Below are 21,894 nucleotides of genomic sequence, written 5' to 3' on the forward strand. Positions count from 1 at the left end.
CAGATGAGGGAACTTAGGCACAGAGAAGTTAAGTAGCTTACTGAAGCAATGGGCCCTATGCTGGATAACAGTATGTAACTTTACAGCTGTTATTAGGACAAACCAATGAATGGTGAAGTTCATTCATTGCATATAGTTTCAGTGACCCTTTCATAATTGCTTCTATGTGAAGGTCCCTGGGTGGAACTTTATTATATATTCATTTTATATCTCCCCAGAAGTATTTACACACATTTCTCTAAAATAGGTACATGCAGCACAAATACAGGGGAGGGAGGTCCACCCTCATCCTGAGGGGGAACAGTCTGAGAAGCCTGAGGCTGGATTCTCTGCCATGAAAATTCTCTGCCAGAGCAAAAAGCGTTCATGTTTATGAAAACAGTGTTGCTAAGTACCATATAGCTCTCTTGCACCCAGCTTTGGAGTCTATTCTTTCCAAGTTAATTGGGAATGTTCTTCACAAACCCAGCAGGTCTGTGGTTTCCTGACAGTCACTTGTATGGAAAAAAAGTACTAAAAGGAGAAACCTGGGCCCCCACAAGCAGGTTGGGAGGTTTAGTTCCAGACAGAAAGGCAGATCAGGGTAGGAACGTGGATTCCAAAGAATAGTAGGTGTCCAGCTGCAGGTTATACAGTCCACCAGGGAGGTGGGAGAGTGTAAAAGGTTGTGTCCATTGGCTCAATACAGGGGTGGCTAGCACTTTTCCAAATTTTAAATATTCATTGGGCCTAAATACTTAATTTGGGGTGGAAAAAGACTCTCCTTTTTCTTTCCCTTTTTCATTCTAGGGTCGAAAAGTACAGAGGAGCATAGCAAAGAAGTTTTGAGACATAAGCATGATATATAGAATAATAATTTTGAAACTATGTAAAAAGCTATGGAATTATGTGCTATTAACTCATAAAAGCCAAGTGAAATTGTTGAAAAATATTTCAGATTTTATTTTTAAATACGGATAATGGGTTTTGGCTTCATTAATCTCTTAATTAAATTTATCTCATGGTATGATTATTTGTCTCCAGAGTCTTAAGTGAAGTATGTTCTTTGCCTAGTGATGGGGTTAGTGAAAAACATTACTCTTGCTGGACTCTTCCTTTGACTCACCTTAGACAGGATAACAACTGTTTTATATTATAATATCTCCAAGTTTAGACTGATTTTGATTGCTTTATACTCATAAAGTCTCTTTGAAAGTTCTTACATAAACACAGAATTTTACCCATAATACTCTTAAATTCTGTATTTATTCCATAGTTGAATGACTGGCTTCTTTCCTGGATTAACATCTGTGATAGGCAGAATTCTGGGATAGCCACCTGTTCTCTGTCCTCTGGTGTTATGCCACATTATGTTGTATATATGGTAAAGGGGATTTTACGGATGTAATTATGGTCCCTAGTTAGTTGATGTTAAGGTAGGAGGTGTCTTAGTTTGGGCTGCTATAACAAAGTACCATAGACTAGGTAGATTATAAAACAGAAAATTTATTTCTCACAGTTCTGGAGGCTGGAAATCTGAGATAAAGTTGCCAGTATGGTTGGATCCTAGGGACGATGCTCTTCATGGTTGCAGACTGCTGACCTCTCCTTGTATCCTGTGTAACATTGAAGGAAAGAGATGGAGACTTCTTGCTAGCTATTAATCAGATACTGCTTTCCATTCCTATAGGCCACTCTCAGGTCCTTGCTCTGTAGCCCCCTCCTCAACGCAGCAACAGATGAACTGTCTCATGTCAGATTCCTCTAATGCTCTGAATATTTCCAACATCCTCTTCTTTTTAGAATTTTAGAAAGAAATGTTTTATTTTCCAGTTCTATTTGGAAAAGGTGCACCTTACTTAACTGAAACCCTTTGTAGTTATTTTTAGCTGTCATATCTTTACAGACTTGTCTGTAAATTTGATCTGATTCTTTGCTTATGGCCATAGTTTTAATATAGTGGGATTTTCATGTTGAAATTCTCAATTGTATTTTGAAGTTATAGAGAGTTACCTGGTGCTGCTCTCAGGGCAAACCACCTGGAAAAAAAGCTCTACTCTTGTTCAGCATCTGCATTTTAAAAACTGTTATGTGTACAGAGACTATTAAAATTCATTTGCTTCATATATTGATTCTGGAAGCATCATTAGATTTTCAACGTTTTGGTCTAAGAATGAGTCTTGTTTCTTTTAAATTGTGTCTGGTTTTCAAGGCTAGACAGTACTTTTGGAAATCCACATAATATGAAAAGATTCTAAAACCTGTCAAACACCTAATTCAAACATTTTTCTTAAGACCATATCTCTGGTGTAACTTCTGTGGCAGTGAATTATATTTCTTAATATAATTCTTTCATATTTTATATTTTGTCACATAATAAAATTCCAAGGGGGCTTAAGCCAAATTTAAAACAAAATGGCCCTGCAGATCTCTTTAAGTTTGGTCTGTGGCTTGATTTATACTCTTGAAATGAAAGTAGGTTTTACACAGTATTTACAACTGATGGGAATCACCCCTTGATTTTATTAGTTGAAGTGAAACATAAAGTGTGAAACATTGCACTTTAGTAGCAATGGGTAAAAGAACTGTGTGGTGTTCTCAGCCAGGCTAATATAAGGGGAAGGGAACTGATGGAGAAGTAAATAAAGCCAGAGTCCCATTTGTGGGGCGCCTTCTCTCCACATGTACTGTGTTGAATCCCTTATCTTTATTCTCATTCCGTCATCCCAACTTCTTTACTGGGTTCAAGTAATTTGCCCACGGCTGTGCAGTTAATAAATATTAAAACCGCAATTTAAATCTGGCTGCAAACCCAAGGCAACCTCCCAGCCTACCCTGTGGAGTTACCAGGTGTTCATTTAAACTATCAGAGGCAGAGAGTTGGAGGCAGGGAAAAGGGAAATCTTGAAATGTGCCTGTTGATTCTCCTTTACTGGTGGAGCTAGAGCTGAGCCCTGCCTGCTGCTGTGGGTCTCATGCTGTGTGTGTGCTCACACAGCCTGGTAAATGCCCATGTCACACAAACCTAACACCAAGCTAACATTCACCATCCAGCATGGAGGGAGAGTAGACCGGATGCATCAGACTTACTGAAAGAGGAATATCTGTCCACTGTAACATAATGGATTTTCCTATATAAATCTTAGCCTCCTCCCTCACCTGCCAGAAATATTCCATGGTATGAGCTGGGCACTGTGCTAGGAAATTTAGTGTGTTTTGCATGTTGGTAGAAATATTAGAACTACTATTGCTCACCTGTTTTTCTAAAAAATTGCTTGGTGTAGAATTCCTAATCTTTTAAATATTAGGTACGGTTCAATATTTCAAGCATAAAATTTCAGATTTGACTTAAGTAGACATACTTCTATTTCACACATCAGAATTCAATTAGGTATAGTTCCTGGTAAATCCTAATGTTGAAAAAGGAGTCCTTTGTCCAAGGGTTTATTTAAAAAGGAGATAATTATATATCTCTAATCTTTTTTCTCTTTTGTTTTATACATTCTTTTTTGCTTAGATTTCACAATGAAGTTCTTAGAGACCACGTTACTGTTTAATGCTTTATCTAAATTAATTTTCATTCCTTCTTGCTGGGATATCACAATAAATATTTAAAAACTGTAAACACAATTCTTTCATTAGTTTAGAACTCAAGTCTTTGGGCCTTTGAATATAGTATTCATCTAAAAATAGGACCTTAGACAATGTAGATTTGTTGAAAATACTCTGCTTGGGATTGGGAGTATGGCTCAGTGTTAAGTGGTGGACTAGTATGTGTAAGGCCCTGGGTTCAATCCTTAGCACTGCACACATGCACATGTACACACACACACACGCACGCGCACACACACACACACACACACACACACACACACACGGTCCCTCTTCTTTCCCTGAGAGGCTTAAATTTTGAATAAGTTCTGAGTCCTTAATTTACATTTAGATTTATTTGATATGAATGTTCACTAGTTAATACACAAGATGGTTCATGTAGAAAACATTTTTTTTACACACCTAACATGTTGCTCAACTGTCCTATGAAGTACAGATAGAACAGAAAAAGGGGTAATGTTGGAGCTAAGGAGCTAATGGTCTAGGTGGGGAGACAGGGATGATCCTGTTTGTTTCATAACTATGCATTCAAAGTAAAGATAGGTCTAAGAAGACTTAAATGCTTTCTTAGCATATATTTTATTTTCCTAAATGTGTGTGTGGTAAAGGAACTGGAAGTTACTTTTTGATTAGTCAGTATACCATCAAGGCAGATGGATAGCTTAACTTAATCAGAATGTTGTTTTTTTTTTTTAAAAAATAACAATATCCTGGGGACCAAGGCAAAAACCTTCCTGATTTTGTTGGCATATTATTATAGATTCTACTTCAAAGAATTAAATTTCTTTCTTTTAAATTCTTGCACATTTTCAGAAAACAGGATTGTCTTAGTAATGGGGCTACACTCGAATTTCTGGGCTATAGGTTCATGGCCAAAATAAGATACAAGGGGAGCTGAAAGTTAAGTTACTGGCTACTTGGTCTTGTTAATGGTCAAATGGATATACAACCTGAAGCCTATAGACTGGATTTTTATCTTCTATGGTACTCACTATGTGGGGAAGTTATCACTGAGGTATTTCACGCTGATGTAAATTCTTCTGTTGGTGATAAATTCTAGAAGATATGTTTTATATATTCTTCACTTTTTAGAGTTTTATTAAATGTGAATCAGAATATTTTGGTGATTTTTAGGATAGCTTTCCAGTCTTTATGAAATAAACTTGGATTAGTAAGCATAACGCAGCTTCTACAATCATGAACTAGTTAGGAAGTTTGAAAGAATCTATCAGAAGCATAATGATGAATGCTATAAACCCTGTAGACTTTTTGAAATAAAAAAAAAATCCAGACATAGTTCAAATTTTACAAACCAGGCTGAGATAGTACTTTATTAGGTGAGCATCTTTACAAAAATTGGCTTAAAAAACTAAAACAAGACAAAACTCTAGTGTTTTGAAGACAGTTTATATATTTTGATTAAGTATGCAGGCACTGTAATCTTTAAGCTTTATTTAGATGTTCCTAAGTATCCGTTTAGGCTGTGTTTTATCTGCAAGTCACAGAAACCCAAAGACAAAATTCATATAGGAGATCTGAAGTTGGTATGGTGCCCAAGATAGCAGAGACACATTTTTTTTTCAATTATTGTGACATAATATCCTTAATTCTAGTCCTTGGTTCCTCTTGGTCTGAGATGATTGTTTCTATTGTAGTAATCGTATCTTCATTCCATCTTTCAGGAAGAATAACGAGGTAAAAGAAAGGCACATCCTCTACAAAGATACATCTGTGTTTCCACTTACATTCAGCCTTGTATTGGAGATTCTAAGTAGGAGTACTGGCAAAAAAAAGAAAAATATATATAGTACCCAAATTGGAAAGGGGGTTATAAAACTATCTCTGTTCATAGATGACATGTACTTCTATGCAGAAAATTCTAAGGAACACATTTTTAAAAAAGCTATTAGAACATATTTAGCAAAGCTGAAGGATATAAGTATTCAAAAAAGAATTGTATTTCTGTACATTAGAAACAAACATTCCAAAAATGGACAATATATTCCAAATATAAGTACAAGTCTTATGTATGGAACACTACAAAACATCTTTGAGCTAAATAAGGTCCAAATAAATGACAAGACATCTCATGTTCATAGATCAGAAGAGTTAACACTGTAAGATCATAACTTCCCCACATTAATCTACAAATTGAACACAACCACATGAAAAGATGCTCCCCATCACTAAGCATTATCCAAAGTACATGTATGAAAACATGAATTGGCATGAACATACTCTATATACAAAAAGAGATATGAAAATTGTGCTATATATGTGAATAAGAATTGTAATGCATTCTGCTGTCCTGTATTTAAAAAATAAAATCAATTTAAAAAAAAAAGAAAAAGAAAAACCCAAATTGGAATCACAAATCATCAGATTGTAATTTCACCCCTGTAACTAAAAAGTAATTTTTCACTCCTATAACTAAACACATGGACAATACGTGATGAGTATGTGGAGAAAGTGGAATATTCATTCATCACTGATGGAAATGTAAAATCATGCAGCCATTTTGGAAAAAAAGACTGACAATTCCTTGAAAAGCTAAATTAATTGATTGGCTGATTAATTATAATACTGGAGACATAGCATTCTACCTCTCAGCTTCATCCCTATCTCCATTTAAAATTGTATTTAAGACAGTGTCTCTCTAAGTTGGCTGGGTAGGCCTTGAACTTGTGATCTTCCTACCTCAGCCTCTTGAGTTGCTGAGATTACAGGGGCACTCCTAGTGAACAAGGGTACTCCACTAGTGAACTTGTGATCCTCCATCTCCTACCTCCTACCTCAGCCTCTGAGTTGCTGATATTACAGGGGTACTCTACTAGGCCCAGCTGAAAAGTTACTATATGACCAAGCAGTTTCACCACTAGGTATATATCCAAACAATATAAAAACATGTCCATGCAGAGGCTTGTATACAATGTTCACAGCAGCATTATTCAGTAACTATCAGATATGAATGGTCCAATTGTTTATCATCTGATGAATGGATAAACAAAATGTGGTAGGTCCATATAATTGAATATTTTTTAGCCATAGAAAGGAATGAAGTACTGATATGTGCTACATCATAGATGAACCTTGTAAACATTATGCCAAGTGAAAGAAGCCAGACACAAAAGGCCCACGTGTTTTATAATTCCATTTATTTTTTTTTAAAGAGAGAGAGAATTTATTTATTTATCTTTTAGTTTTCGGCGGACACAACATCTTTGTTTGTATGTGGTGCTGAGGATCGAACCCGGGCCGCACGCATGCCAGGCGAGCGCGCTACCGCTTTAGCCACATCCCCAGCCCCTTATAATTCCATTTATACAAATTGTCCAGAAGAGGCAAAGTTATAGACCTAGAAAGTAGATTTATGGTTGCCAAAATCTGGGTTGAGATTATGAAATGATTGTTAATAGGGATATGGTTTCTTTTGGGGGTGATACATAGTAGTGATCAAAATTAGATTATAGTTTCTTTTGCTGAGAAGAAGCTTTTTAGTTTGAATCCATCCTATTTATTGATTCTTGGTTTTAATTCTTGTGCTATAGGAGTCCTTTTTAAAAATATTTTTATTAGTAGTTGATGGACCTTTATTTTATCTATTTATTATTTTATTTATTCATTTATATGCGGTGCTGAGAATCAAACCCAGTGCCACACACATGCTAGGCAAGCACTCTACCACTGAGCCCAAACCCAGCCCCTATAGGAGTCTTATTAAGGAAGTTGGGGCCTAATCCGACATGACGAAATTTGGGCCTACTTTTTCCTCCATTAAGCGCAAGGTCTCTGGTTTAATTCCTAGGTGTTTGATCCACTTTGAGTTGAATTTTGTGCATGGTGAGAGATGGGGGTTTAATTTCATTTTGTTACATGTGGATTTCCAGTTTTCCCAGTACCATTTGTTGAAGAGGCTATCTTTTCTCCAGTGTATGTTTTTGGCACCTTTGTCTAATATAACTATAGTTATGTGAGTTAGACTCTATGTCCTCTATTCTGTACCATTGGTCTACAGGTCTATCTTGGTGCCAATACCATGCATGTTTTTGTTACTGTTGCTCTATAGTATAGTTTAAGGTCTGGAATAGTAATGCCACCAGCTTCACTCTTCTTGCTAAGGTTTGCTTTGGCTATTCTGGGTCTCTTATTTTTCCAGATAAATTTCATGATTGCTTTTTCTATTTCTGTAAGGAATGTCATTGGGATTTTGATTGGGATTGCATTGAATCTGTATAATGCTTTTGGTAGTATGGTCATTTCGACAATATTAATTCTGCGTATCCAAGAACAAGAGAGATATTTCCATCTTCTAAGGTCTTCTTTAATTTCTTTCTTTAGCATTCTATAGTTTTCATTGTAGAGGTCTTTCACCTCTTTCATTAAGTTATTCCCAAGTTTGTTTGTTTGTTTGTCGGTTGGTTGGTTTTTTGAGGCTATTGTAAATGGGGTGGTTTTCCTAGTTTCTCTTTCAGCGGATTTGTCACTGATGAACAGAAATGTCTTTGATTTATGGGTGTTGGTTTTTTATCCAGCTACTTTGCTGAATTCATTTATTAGTTCTAGGAGATTTCCAGTGGAATGTTTTGGGTCTTTATTAGGTAGAGAATCATTGTCTGCAAATAGTGATAATTTGAGTTCTTCTTTTCCTATCTGTGTCCCTTTTATTTCTTTTGTCTGTCTGATTGCTCTGGCTAGAGGTTCAACAACGATGTTAAATAGAAGTGGTGAAAGAGGGCATTCATGTCCTGTTCCAGATTTTAGAGGGAATGCTTTCAAATTTTCTCTTTAGAATGATATTGGCCTGAGGCTTAGCATAGATAGCTTTTACAATGTTGAGGTATGTTCCTGTTATCCCTAGTTTTTCTAGCATTTTGAACATGAAGAGATGCTGTATTTTGTCAAATGCTTTCTCTGCGTGTATTGAGATGATCATATGTTTTTTTTATCTTTGAATCTATTCATGTGATGAATTACATTTATGTTGAACCAACTCTGCATCCCTGAGATGAACCCTACTTGATCATGGTGCACTATCTTTTTGATGTTTTTGTGTTTGATTTGCCAGAATTTTATTGAGAATTTTTGTATTTATGTTCATTAGAGATATTGGTCTGGAGTTTTCTTTATTTGATGTGTCTTTGTCTGGTTTTGGAATCAGGATGATATTGGCCTCATAGAATATGTTTGGAAGTGTTCCCTCTTTTTCTATTTCATGAAATAGTTTGAGAAGTATTGATGTTAGTTCTTCTTTAAAAGGTGTTGTAGAATTCAGCTGTGTATCCATCCGGTTCTGAGCTTTTCTTGGTTGGTAGGCTTCTGATGGCATTCTCTATTTCCTTGCTTGAAATCGATCTGTTTAAATCAGGTATATCATCCTGATTTAGTTTGGGCATATCATATGCCTCTAGAAATTTGTTGATGCCTTCGATATTTTCTATTTTATTGGAGTACAAATTTTCAAAATAATTAACCATAAGTGAAGTGAATAGAGAGTCTACAGAATGGGAGCAAATCTTTCCCACTAGGACATCAGATAGAGCACTAATCCCTAGGATATATAAAGCACCCTAAAACCGTAAAACCGAAAAAAACAAATAAGCCAATCAATAAATGAGCCAAGAAACTGAACAGACACTTCTCAGAAGAGAATATACAATCAATCAATAAACATGAAAAAATGTTCAACATCTCTAGCAATTAGAGAAATGCAAATCGAAACTACTCTAAGATTTCATCTCACTCCAGTCAGAATGGCAGCTATCAAGAATACAAACAACCATAAGTGTTGGTGAGGGTGTGGGGAACACTCATACATTGCTGGTGGGACTGCAAATTGGTGCAGCCAATCTGGGAAGCAGTATAGAGATTTCTTGGAAAACTTGGAATGGAACCACCATTTGATCTGGCTATCCCACTCCTCAGTATATACCCAAAGGACTTAAAAACAGCATACTACAGGGACACAGCTACATCAGTGTTTATAGCAGCATAATCCACAATAGCTAAATTGTGGAACCAACCTAGATGCCCTTCAGTAGATAAATAGATAGGGAAACTTTGGTATACATACACAATGGAACATTATTCAACATTAAAAGAGAATAAAATCATGGCATTTGCAGGTAAATGGGTGGAGTTGGAGAATATAATGCCAAGTGAAGTAAGCCAATCCCAAAAAACCAAAGGCCAAATGTTGTTTTTTTTTTTGATATGAGGATGCTGACTCATAATGGCAGTGATGGGGGCCATGGGAGGATGGAGGAACTTTAGATAGAGCAAAGGGGAGGGAGGGGAAGAGAGGGGGGGAAAGGGGTAGGAATGATGGTGGAATGAGTTAGGCATCATTACCCTAAGTACCTGTATGAAGGCACGAATAGTGTGAAAATGCTTTGTGTTACAATCAGTGACTTGAAAAATTGTGCTCTATATATTTAATATGAAATGAATTGCATTCTGCCATTGCATATAACAAATTAGAATAAATAGGTAATTTAATTTAAAGGAAGATGATTTAAAAAGCCTAAAAACACCTACATAGTGTTCTTGGATTTAAGTGAACTTTAATTTCTTCTGGTGGTTTAACCATGATTATGTGGGACCTGAATAGTGAGAAAATGATCATGCCCAGTTATCAGTATCAGTGGTGTATTGATACCAGGTAGGTGAATGATCCTAGTTTGGAAGGAGGAAAAAGAAAGTGTTTGACTCCCTTGAATGCTAATGTCTAATTGGAGAAACATTGTATATGTGCATAAAATGTCAAGTAACACATGATAATTTAAAATTACCTAAAAATGACAATAAATGATACAAATTCAGCTGCCTGAGAATGTTAGGACCTGAGGTATTTGACGACAGTCATAGGAATAACACTTCTAGAGAGCTTACTGTGTGGCTCATACTTTGAAGCACCTGATCTGCATCATCTCTCACCTTTCTCAGAACAGGTACAAGAACTGAGTCATGCGGATATGTTTCCAGGTCCCTTGCTTTGAACACTGGTTGAGTTTTGAGATACCACTGAAATTTTAGAACATGCAGATTCCTGGGTCACACCCCCCACTAATTCTGATTTCATTGGCCCATCTGAGGACCTGCCCTTGGAGTCTCTGGATGATTACAGTGAGCATGCAGCCCAGGTTCAGGACTGTCTTACTCGGGGCTTTAGGGTCCCCTCATCACAAGGGGTGATTGGCCCTAAGATAATCACATATGTTCTCATTTCTGGAAGTGATTGAAACAGGACAGCCACTAACCTCAGAGGTTCCATGGTCGACGGTAGTTGTTACCATTTTTCCAGAGCCCTTTCTGTGCCACAGGATAGATTCACAAAATGACATTGCCTAGCAATGGGCTGCACTGTTGGAGTGAATGAGTGTAGAAACGCAGGTGTGGGCACATCCTTGGAGGATCATTTGGATAGTGGAATTTTATTGGTGACTTTTAGGAAGCTAAAATTATTCATCGTATCTGCCCAGATTTGGGACACTAATTTTATTTTCTATGTAATTAATTTTTATTTATATATGACAGAAGAATGTATTATAATTCTTATTACATATATAGGACACAATTTTCATATCTCTGGTAGTATACACAGTATATTCACACCAGTTCGTGTCTTCATACCTGTACTTTGGATAATAATGATCATCACATTACACCATCATTAATTTACCCTATGCCCCCTCCTTTCCCATCCAACCCCTCTGCCCTATCTAGAGTTTGTCTATTCCTCCCATGCTCCCTCTCCCTATCCCACTATGAATCAGCCTCCTTATATCAAAGAAAACATTTGTCATTTGTTTTTTTGGGGATTGGATAACTTTACTTAGCATTATCTTCTCTAATTCCATCCACTTACCTGCAAATGCCATGATTTGATTCTCTTTTATTGCTGAGTATTATTCCATTGAGTATATATGCCACATTTTTTTTATCCATTCATCTATTGAAGGGCATCTAGGTTGGTTCCACAGTTTAGCTATTGTGAATTGTGCTGCTATAAACATTGATGTGGCTGGGGGGACACTAATTTTATTTTTTACATTCATGCTACCTGTCTTCAAAGCTTCAATTCTTTTTTCTGATTTAATGACTTGGGGGAAGCTGTTATCAATTCACTGTGGATAAACAACACATGTGTTTGATTGATATCCATATCTTTTCCCTCTTCTTCAGTCCTACACATTCTTATAATACCTCAACCATTAGGCTAAAAGCAATTTATTCTTTTGTTCCTAGAGCTTTGGTTTCTTCATTTCCCATTGATTTCGAATTATTACCTGTGCTTCAGTGATTTACTGTACCCCCTTCCTTCCTGATCACTTTATAGTTTCTCCCTCTTAATAGTTAGTTGCCAGTTTGTTGTTTTCTTTCAGGATTCTCTTCCTCTTCTCTTACTTCCTCTTTGGAGTACCCTCCCACCTTTTCGAGGAAGACAGTGTGTTAGTATTCTGATTTTGTGATCACTCTTCCACTGTTCCATAACATGTTGCTACAGCCTCACCTTTCACCTCCTCTTCCCACATGTCCTTTTGTAGTACCAAAGATCTCAGATTTTAGTCCTTTGAGAACAGAGAAATATTATCACAACGCTGCATTCTTTTCTTGTTTGTCTGGGAGACAGCATAACCACCTAAGGATCTCAAAAATTGACAATGTTTGAGGATGTTAATTAAATAGCATTTAATTCATATCCTTCACCTTATAGAATGAAATGCAAAACCTAAGCTACTTTTGCAAAGTGGAGGAAAGTTTGTATTTATGAAGACTATCTAGAATACCGTCTATAACAAAAGCTTTTGATCATTATAATTAGGAGACATTGCTGGTGCTGAAGTTTATGTGTATGGAAGTGTTAGTTCAGGTAGGCCAACTACTGGAATGAGAAAGGAAGGCTGCAGCGTGTCCCTGGCATAGTACACAGTGGAGGGTACCCCTTACATACAGTTCAGTATGTCATCAGGGCAGGGTTGGTGCATTGGTCCACCAAATATCATTAAGGAACCCAGACTGCTGGCAACTGTGCTATCTTTAGTTTGTTCCAAGGTGTTCCGGGGAATCAGTATGTAGCAATATTTAGCAATGCACAAAGGATAGCTTATGAGCTGCTTTATGGGTAAGGACAAGAAGTGGGAAATGTCATTTCTGCTCATACACCACTGACTAGAACTCATTGACTTGCCAATAGTAATTGCAAAGGCAGTTAGGCACTGTGGTCCACTGCATGCCTGGAAAGAAGAGGAAACTCGTTTGGGGATCTGTCCCTGCCATAGAAGGTACTTTTCAAAATGTTTAAGATGCAAGAGAAACCCAGTGTTTTGAGCATTTAACTGACCCAATTGATTTCCTTTCTACATGAGAGGGATTGTAAGGTCAAAGAAACACTGATAGTTTGTTGGGGTGAACTCAACTACTATGTATAACTATAAAGCTGTAATAAAATAAATAGGTAAGTAATGACTAGAAATGGTTAAATTTGAGTTACATATGCATAAAGCATTTATCATTAAAATACTGGAAAATCAAAAAGAAAACTGGTCAGTAGTGTGTTAATGGGTTTAATAACAACATGTATTTAGTCATCTGAATATGCTTACACAGATGGACCACATCCCTTATCTGAAATGTTTATGACCAGAAGTGTTTTGGGATTTCAGATTTTTAAAAATATTGGAATGTTTGCAATTACATTTTGGGGATAGAATCCAAGTCTAAGCCCAATTCATTTATATTTCATAAACACCTTATACATACACATGGCCTGAAGGTTTCCATTATACAGTATTGTTAGGGCAATTGCATTTTAACTGCAACTCTTACATGAGGTCAAGTGTGGAATTTTCCATGGTGGCATCATGTTGGCACTCAAAATTTTGGGGGGGGTTTGGGTCATTTCTATGTTTTGGAATAGGGATATTTAACCTGTAGTTCATCTTTATTTTAAAAATGTTTTTAAACATTTAATAGAAACTTGGATCCTACTGTGACAAGTGTTATATAACTACTTCAACTGATTCGAAGCCATCCTAGGTAATTCATACATAAAGACTCTGTAGTCTATGCAGTAATTCACAGATGCTTAACTGTAATGGTGAACAAAGCCAAAATAGTTATAAGCACTATAAAAAACAAAAATTCAACACTGGGATAGTCCAGATAAACATAACATTATATTAGAATATTTAAAGAGTACTCCCCCCTAAAAAAAAAAAAGAGAAAACCTAAGGCACTGAGCAAGGCTGCTCTGTTATATTGCTGTGGACACTAAGATGGATGGGTCTAGAGATCCCATCTAACAGCATTTATGGTCTTAAATGTCTTTGTTCCTTAATTCCTACAACCATGTTTCTTAAACTTGATGGCTATATCCAACAATTTTTAAAGAACAGAAAAAAATGCTTACAATTCCTAGTTCTCAGTTATTTTAATTATAATTTTATTTACATACGAAATTTTAATATACATTAAAAATATAAATTTTAATGTATATACATTGACAGGTATATACATTAAAAATGTATCTAAGTTTCTCATACTCATAGCTCTAAAACAAATTTACAAATTCAATTTATAAAATATAAGCAAAGAAACAAAATCAGTGCTGTTTAAATGAACACAATTAGGATTAGGATCAGGAAGACATTCATGAAGGTGGCATTGGAGGTGGTCTGTGAGAGTGACTAGGGTTAAGTTGCTGGGTAAATGGAGGTTGGAGGGTAGAGGAAGGCCCAGGCAAGGGACAAAAGTGAGGAGAGGACCCAGTTACATGAGACTGCAGCAAATATACAAAGAGTTGTCCCTTTGGGCTCTAGTGTAAGGGTAGGGATGTGAGATAGTCGACCTTTTGAAACTAAATCTGGGACCTGGAGTATCGGTCCAAGAAATGAATGGGCACCATTGATGGCATATGAGCAGAATAGGATACTGTATTTTTAAAAGATATATCTGTAGCAATATTTAAATACATTAGAAAAATGAAAAAAGCAAGATAGAAAATCCAAGAGGCCGGCTTTGTGAGCGCAGGCGTTTGTTTTACTAATCACCTGGTCCTAGAACACAGTTGGTCCTCAGTAATTGTGTGTTGAACTAATGTATGCTGCCTACTAATGAATGGCAGGAAGACATCTGTTGAAATGTGTAGAAAACAAAGTCCAGAATAGGCACTCAGGATAGAAATTAGCAACTGCTAGTGTGGATTGGGGAGTCATCTATATCGAAGTGAACCCTTGAGAAATGTATAAGATTGTAAAGGAGAACAATATTAAATATTAAATATATTGTGGGCAAGTACAAATATGTAACAGCAGATCCCACTATTATGTGTAATTATAATGCATCAATAAATTTAAAAAAAAAAAAAGATTGTAAAGGGGAGAGACAGGGAATAGGCCAAGGGTGGAGCCTTAGCTACTGTTGTGATTGATGTTAAGGGGAAACACAGAAATGGTAACAAGGGAAGGAAAGGTGACTCAGGAGGAGATATTGGCCCAGAAGCCAAAAGACAGAAGGGAGATATCCATGGCCCATTTGGCCTGTCTAGCTTATAAAGACTTATTTTGGATTTTGAAATTTAAACTTTTTTTTTTTAAAGCAGACTTTGAAAGTTACCCTTGCATCAATAATTATTTTAAGAGGTATGTATGATTTACTGTTGAAGGCTACAAGGTCAAACCAAGCAAATAAAATAGATCCCAAAAGTATGCTAAATGTGGGGAGATTTCAGTTTTGTGTTTACATATTTTGGAATTTGACACACAGTTCTTTTAGACTTCTTGTTACTACATCATTGAGCTAAATATATAAATCTTAGTACGTTATACATAGTAGTTAAGCGACAGGATAATTATATCACAAAATGTTTTTTTTTTTTACTTTGTGAATTCATTTAATGTAGTGTCTCTATTAACGGCCCACCCTAGGATATTTTAACTTATTAAGTTTTGTGTCTAGACAATTTTGGTGAAACTTATTTTGCCCAAAGCAGGTACACAGTTCAGTTGTTTAAAAAAACAAAAACAAAACAAACAAACAAAAAAAGACATAAGCTCAGATAGGCATTGGTTTCTTACTACTTTATGGCTTTGAAAGACATTCTGAATCCTCTTGCTGGAGTGTTTACCACAGAAAGCAGTAGGATTTAACATTAAATTTTCATTTTGATTAACTTGACTGCAGTCGTTTCTTGGCTGCCTCTTTAGAGCCCACTGTGGAATAAAATTAAAACAGTTTTTATGATATAACAATTTAGTTGCAGAAAATGACAATTTTCTCTTTTCCCAGAATGGCTGTGTGTGCTATCCCTGAGTTTCCTGCATCTGTCCCATGGCTCTGGTTTCTCCCCCATTCCCATCCATCTTTTATAATACCACCAGATTAATTTTCTTAAGCAGAGATTGGGTCATTCCCTTTTCCTTCAATGGCTCCCCATCGTCTCCTCTCATCTAAGCCCAGCTCATTCGTCAAAGAAGCAGCAGCCCAAATGCTGTATTTTCCCCTGAACATCTTCCTTCACCTCCTCTGCTGAAGTCCCTGTCTCCATGGTAGACCCTGTCCCTCTTGCATTGCATGGGTCATGCCCTGCCTTACAGGAACACATCTCACCCATGAGAATGTGGAATTCTTGAATGCAAGAGCCACGTCTCCTTGTTTATTTTTTTTTTGTACACCCCGCCATTGTCTGTTCATAGAAGAGTCTCAACAGATGTTTGCTGGGTCAATGAAAAGGGACTATTTTAAAATAACAAACATTCACACTGCCCCTTCTTATGCATGTGTGAGCCTCTCACCCTTCACCTTTCCCCCCAGCTTCTGATTAGTTTGTAACGTAGTTATTCATTTTCATCCTTGGGCATTGGCTGTCTCCTCCCTGTTGGGAGATAACTGGTGCTTCATTTTGTTCAGGGATGTATCGCTGGTGCTCAGAACCCTGCTTGTCGTACTGGTTGAGTGAATAAGTAAAACTTTGAAGCTGAAGGTCAGCTTCCCCCTATTTCTTGGGTTATTGTCAGTGGTTTTCAATGTAAAGGACAGTGTGGTGTTGGAAGATCAGGGAGCAGTGTAGTAAGACCTTCATGTTAGTTTCTGCTCTTTACTAGCTCTGCTGCTCTGAGCAAGTTGCTTAACTGCTCTGAAGGTAATTTCCTGTTGGAGGATCACACAACCTAAATTACATTGTTTACATGAGGATTAAATTTTAGGGGGAAAAAAAAGAAAAACACATGCAGTGAAGTTAATAGCTGACGTTTCTTGATCTTTGCTAGTTCGCCAGACATGTTGCGACACATTTTCCATTTGTCTGTCACTGTATATTTTCAGAGCCATTCTGTGAAGCAGAAGAGGGCTACCCCCATCTTATAGATGAAAAGAAGAAGGGTCCTGCACAGTGGTGGGTGGCACAGCATTGATAGCACTGACAGGTCTGCTGAACTCCAAATTTCATGCTCCTAACGCCTCTGCCAATTGTGTGTGTGCCCCTCCTGGGCTGCTGGACCTTTCCTTTGGAGCAGGGGTTCTAGATTTTACCTTGCTGCTTTGCTGCCATAATATGCTTGAGGTTTGCAGAGGGCTCCTGAAAACCAGTGGCCCCCAAGGAGGAATTTATGAAAAAACCTGGTCCCCCCAAAGCTTGAAGGGCAGGGAGTCTGTTTGGAAACTGCCCCCTGATGAGTTAGATCCTTCCCCACCTGCTAATGTACTCCTGCCTCCAGGTTGTGGCCCGTCCCCCAAAATAAAGCTTTTAACTCTGTTATTTTCCACTGCAAAGATATAGCCCTCCTGCATTAAGACTGTTGTAAGGATCATTGCATTATTGGTTTGGAAACAAATGAGATGGTTTATGGTTGAGATAACCAAGTTGATCATTACTGTCCTTTCTATTGATTTGAAAAGTACTGAGTCTTCTAATTTTAGAGAGATCTGCAGATGCCACTTCAAAACACACTTATATCACTAATAACTGTTAATTGTTATAATAAAGTTAACATAAAATATAAGAAAGGCTATTTTCTGTGTAAAGGAATTAGCCTTTTCAGATATTTTCATTACACATTTAAAAGAACCAACCCAGATTTAATGGGGTGGATTATGTCTCCATCTGAAAAGCATTTTTCTTTAATGTTTCTTGGAATGGATTTCTCTTTGCAATAGTTTGTCATCAGTTCAAAGGCTAAAAAGGTACTCCAGAAAATATTAAGATGAAAAATAATTTTGTTTGTATGCTATAAGGCTTCATTATGCTTAATTGATTGGGAGGTTTGGTAGAAGGCCAGAGAGAACTGGCAAACATATAAAATTTAAAAGGAAATATAGGCATTTCACTTCAAGTACTCTTTCAACAGAGGCATAAGTTCATTTCTGATAGCTTTATTATAGTGATTAAGAGCATAAGTTTTGAAATCAATCTGGCTTTTTTTTTTTCTGATTAAATCTGAGTTTAGACGTGTTACCTAACGTTCTGACCCTTGATTTTTCTCACCTATAAAAAAGGAGCAGGACTTACTTCATAAAGTTGTTTTATTACATGAAATAATACAAACGCATCTAAATAGTGCCAGAGTATTGCAGGCACTTTAACAATGTTTATTATCATTGAGATATAGTCATTTATATCTAATGAACCATTTGAATATCACTTTGCCAAATAGGTGGGAAAGATTTTTATGGAATCCCTATGTGAAATTTTCAACTTGGTATGGAATACTTTTTTTTTTTTAAGCCAACTCAAATGGTAAACTTTGTCTCATCTTGGGATGAGCTGTTAACGTCTGCATTAGTGACACTTTAACTCAAGTATGGAGTTAGCAGGTGTGAATTCTAAGTTTCTTATATGAAATTGTGTTTTGCAGGAGAGTGCATAGAAGGGCTTCGGGAGCATGACTACCTTCTGATTCATTCTTGCCGGCAGTGGACCACCATCACTGCCCATAGCCTGGAGGAGGGCCATTACGTCATTGGGCCAAAGATAGAGATTCCGGTACACTATGCAGGTAAGATTCCTCTCAAAGGGCAAGAAAAAGCAAAGAGAAGAAGGGGACTTGAACAGTTGATTTTTTTTTCTTACCTTCACAGTGGGAAAATGGGACTCTTAAGAAAAATTAAGCACTTTTATGTGATTATCTATCAGTGAAAGTTCAGATGCATTTTGTGATTGATAGCTCTAATTAATGCAGCTGGATATTTATAAGATGAAAATTTTACAAACACAAATTACTTCTCTGTAGTCTTGGAATTAAGAAGAAAATGTGTAGCCACCCTCTGAGCTCCAAGCACTCATATCTCTGAATAACCCTGTGCAGCTTGAACATTGCTTTTGTGAATGACTATGACGTAATGATTTCAGGAGGTGCCATTGCACAAGTGGCCACTGAGTCTGGTTTGAAAGTATTGGCTTGGAAGTTCAGATACCTGAGTGGGTGTGTCCTTCTTTTCAAGGAGGCTTTTAGAACACAGCCCCTACAATGACCTCACTGTTCCAATTCCATGGGGATGATAGCTGCCTTCTCACCTCTCTTTGAACTCCATTCAGTTCAACAATGCCCTTTAACTAATTTTTATTGAGCTCATTCTATAACCAAGCAATGAGCTTGGGATATGTTTAGTGATTTGAATAAACTCAATAGTGGTAGCTTATAAATGTTTAAAAAAAAAAAAACCTAGTATTGCTTTATATTTTGTTCTGGTGAGTATAGTTCATTATATAAAGAATCTTAAGTTTTTCACTGTTGTTGCTTGGTTTTTAAAAAGTCAATAGCAGAACATTTTAACCAATGGAGCATAAATTTTATAGCCCTAGACTGACTTTTTTTTGGACTGGCCTCTACAATGCTGAAGAAGTTGTCTATTTAGAAAAGGGATCTTGCAGAATCCCCACTGTCTAGAACAATAGTAATTTTTTTTTCAATATATAAATGTTTTATGAATGGGTGCTTTGGTACCCTTTTCAATTTATGGAAGTCTTTAGTTGCTAATATGACTCAAAGATCCTTCTTATTCAAAATATTATAAGAAAGTGAGAATTTCTCTGGCCTTAATCTTGGTCCTTTAGAATATCTCCTAGTCCTATGAGTAGCTTTCATGAAAACAGAAAATCACTTGGGTGCTGAAGAGATTGCACCTGGGAGAAAGGAGCCAGGACAATGGACCAGTTTTCCTAGGTGCAGAGAATGAGACAAACCCTCAAGGCTGCCCATTCTCTCTCCCTGTGATTCCCACAGAAGGTGATTTTCCCATTATTTTTAGCAAGCTCAAATTCTGATTTCTTTGTAGAAAACCAAAAAGAAAAGTAAATGGTTATATTGCTTCATCCACATCTATGATTTTACCTAATCTGCTGTATTCTTTTTATTAGCAGACTGCATAATTTTAGTCTTCCCCCCAAAACCATTGTGAATAAATAGCTCTGCCAAATCAGTCTTCCCAAAGGATTGCTTTGGTTTGGTCACTTCCTCAGATCTCTGGAGACTTCCTGCTGCATTAGATTCTTGGCCTTGTTGGGTAATTCCCCCGAGAGTTCCAGGCTACTTCTCCAGCCTTTTCTACTCTGGAGAGTGAAGCTTTCTTTCTGGCTACATTAGACCTCCCACTGTTTCCTGAATACCTGGGACACTTTTCCATTTGTACCGTTATCCCCACTAGAGTGGATTCCCTCAGCCTTGCTGCTTCTCAGAGCCTGCCATTGGTTGGGAGTGTGCAGGGGCTCTCCACTGCCCCATGTGGTCTCCCGATGTACTCACCATGTCACATTCATTGGGCACATTTGGTCACTCTTCAGTTACCTCTTCCTGTGTACACACGTTTTCACCAGTTGGACTATAGAGCCTTTAACAAATTAAAGCATTTCTGAGAAACTCTTGCCTATCCCTTGAATTGGTACAGAAGAGATACACTTTTTGATGGAGGTAGATGCTGGACCTAGGGATCCCAAACTTGGCTACAAGTGGAATCACCTAAGAGAGTTTTAGAGGACAGGGTCCTAACTCCAGAAGTTCAGGTTTAATAGGTCTGAAGTGTGGAACTAATTAAAGGATTTTAAAAGCTCCCCAAGGTTAAAAAACGCAACCAAAGTTGGGAGTGGACACCCACAGTGGCAGATGATAAATAAGATATCTCCAAACACCTAAAAATATTTGCAAATGTAATAATAGTATTTGAATGTATGTTTTTATACTCACAGCCATTCAGTTTTCACTGGAAAGACAGAGATGGTACAGTCAGCAGTTTACTCTGTTTTTAAGGAAAATGATGATGAATATAACTGGGAAACTGGGCATCCTGTTACAAATGATACATATTGTTTTTAAAGAAATTGAGGTGCCAAGATTAAAATGAAATATGGACATTAGGATCATGCCACTTTACATGAAAGCAGATAAAACATATTAAAGAAAGAAAAAATTGAAATAGGTTCAAATGGTTTATGAGGTCATCTGCCATTAAGCAAAATAGAATGGATGGTCAGTGATACTCCTGAGCTGTCTGCCTGAATTGCTTCAGCAGGACACTTAGGTAGAAGTTTTGGGGTGCAAATAGGTGATTGATCATTTTGTTTAGGGATATGACATCTAGAGATAATACCAAGAAAGTTCCTTTAGCAAAGTTTACAAAGACAAATTTAGTGACTTATTAGTTATTTTAAAAAATAAAAACAACTATTAGCTAACCAATAAACAAGAGGATATTGCTTTCTGATTATAGTGTAAAATTGAGACTTATGAGTCTGGATGTGATCATTTCAGAAGTAATGTGATTCCACACACTGGGTATTACACACTGTTTTTGTTTGTTTGTTTGTTTTTCCTGAGATGATGTCTTGCTCTCTCGATCAGGCTGGTCTCAAACTCCTAGGCTCAAGGGATTCTCCTTTCTGAGCCTCCTGAGAATCTGGGACTACAGGTATGCATCACCATGTCCAGCTTGTAGTAGCAAATATTTTGTTTTGAAGCATGGACTTATTATGAACTTCATCCCTTACAAGAAAAAGAACATAAAGTATGTTGTAGAGACCAAAAAATATCATTTATATCTCTCTAGCTTACCTTTATCCATGCATATTTGACTAATTTGTCAGAAATTTCATCTAGGATCAGTTCCCAGCTTTTGGCTAAGATCAAGTATAGAAATTTCATCTAGGTTAAGATTAATCTTTCATTCTTTGAGGGAAATTAATAAATAGTTAATAATTAAAGTAGAGCCCACCAGCTTTAAAATCAAACAGCATAGTTTGATTCCCAGTTCTCTCATTTACTGTCTGTTTTACTTGAGGCAAGTTAACAGATCTCTTTAAATTGTATTTTCCTCATC

General features: G+C 36.9%; 1 protein-coding gene across 2 annotated transcripts in view; it reads left to right on the plus strand.

Annotated features, from left to right (window-relative positions):
* Garem1 (GRB2 associated regulator of MAPK1 subtype 1) overlaps positions 1-21,894 on the plus strand; it is a 186,776-nt gene that overhangs the window by 46,297 nt on the left and 118,585 nt on the right. For both annotated transcript variants that reach the window (XM_027935715.2, XM_027935716.2), the window contains exon 2: positions 18,441-18,581. In XM_027935715.2, coding sequence (XP_027791516.1) covers positions 18,441-18,581 — 141 coding nt within the window. The remainder of the gene's footprint in view (positions 1-18,440; positions 18,582-21,894) is intronic.

The sequence above is a fragment of the Marmota flaviventris genome, chromosome 16, assembly GCF_047511675.1.
Source record: "Marmota flaviventris isolate mMarFla1 chromosome 16, mMarFla1.hap1, whole genome shotgun sequence".
NCBI lineage: Eukaryota > Metazoa > Chordata > Mammalia > Rodentia > Sciuridae > Marmota > Marmota flaviventris.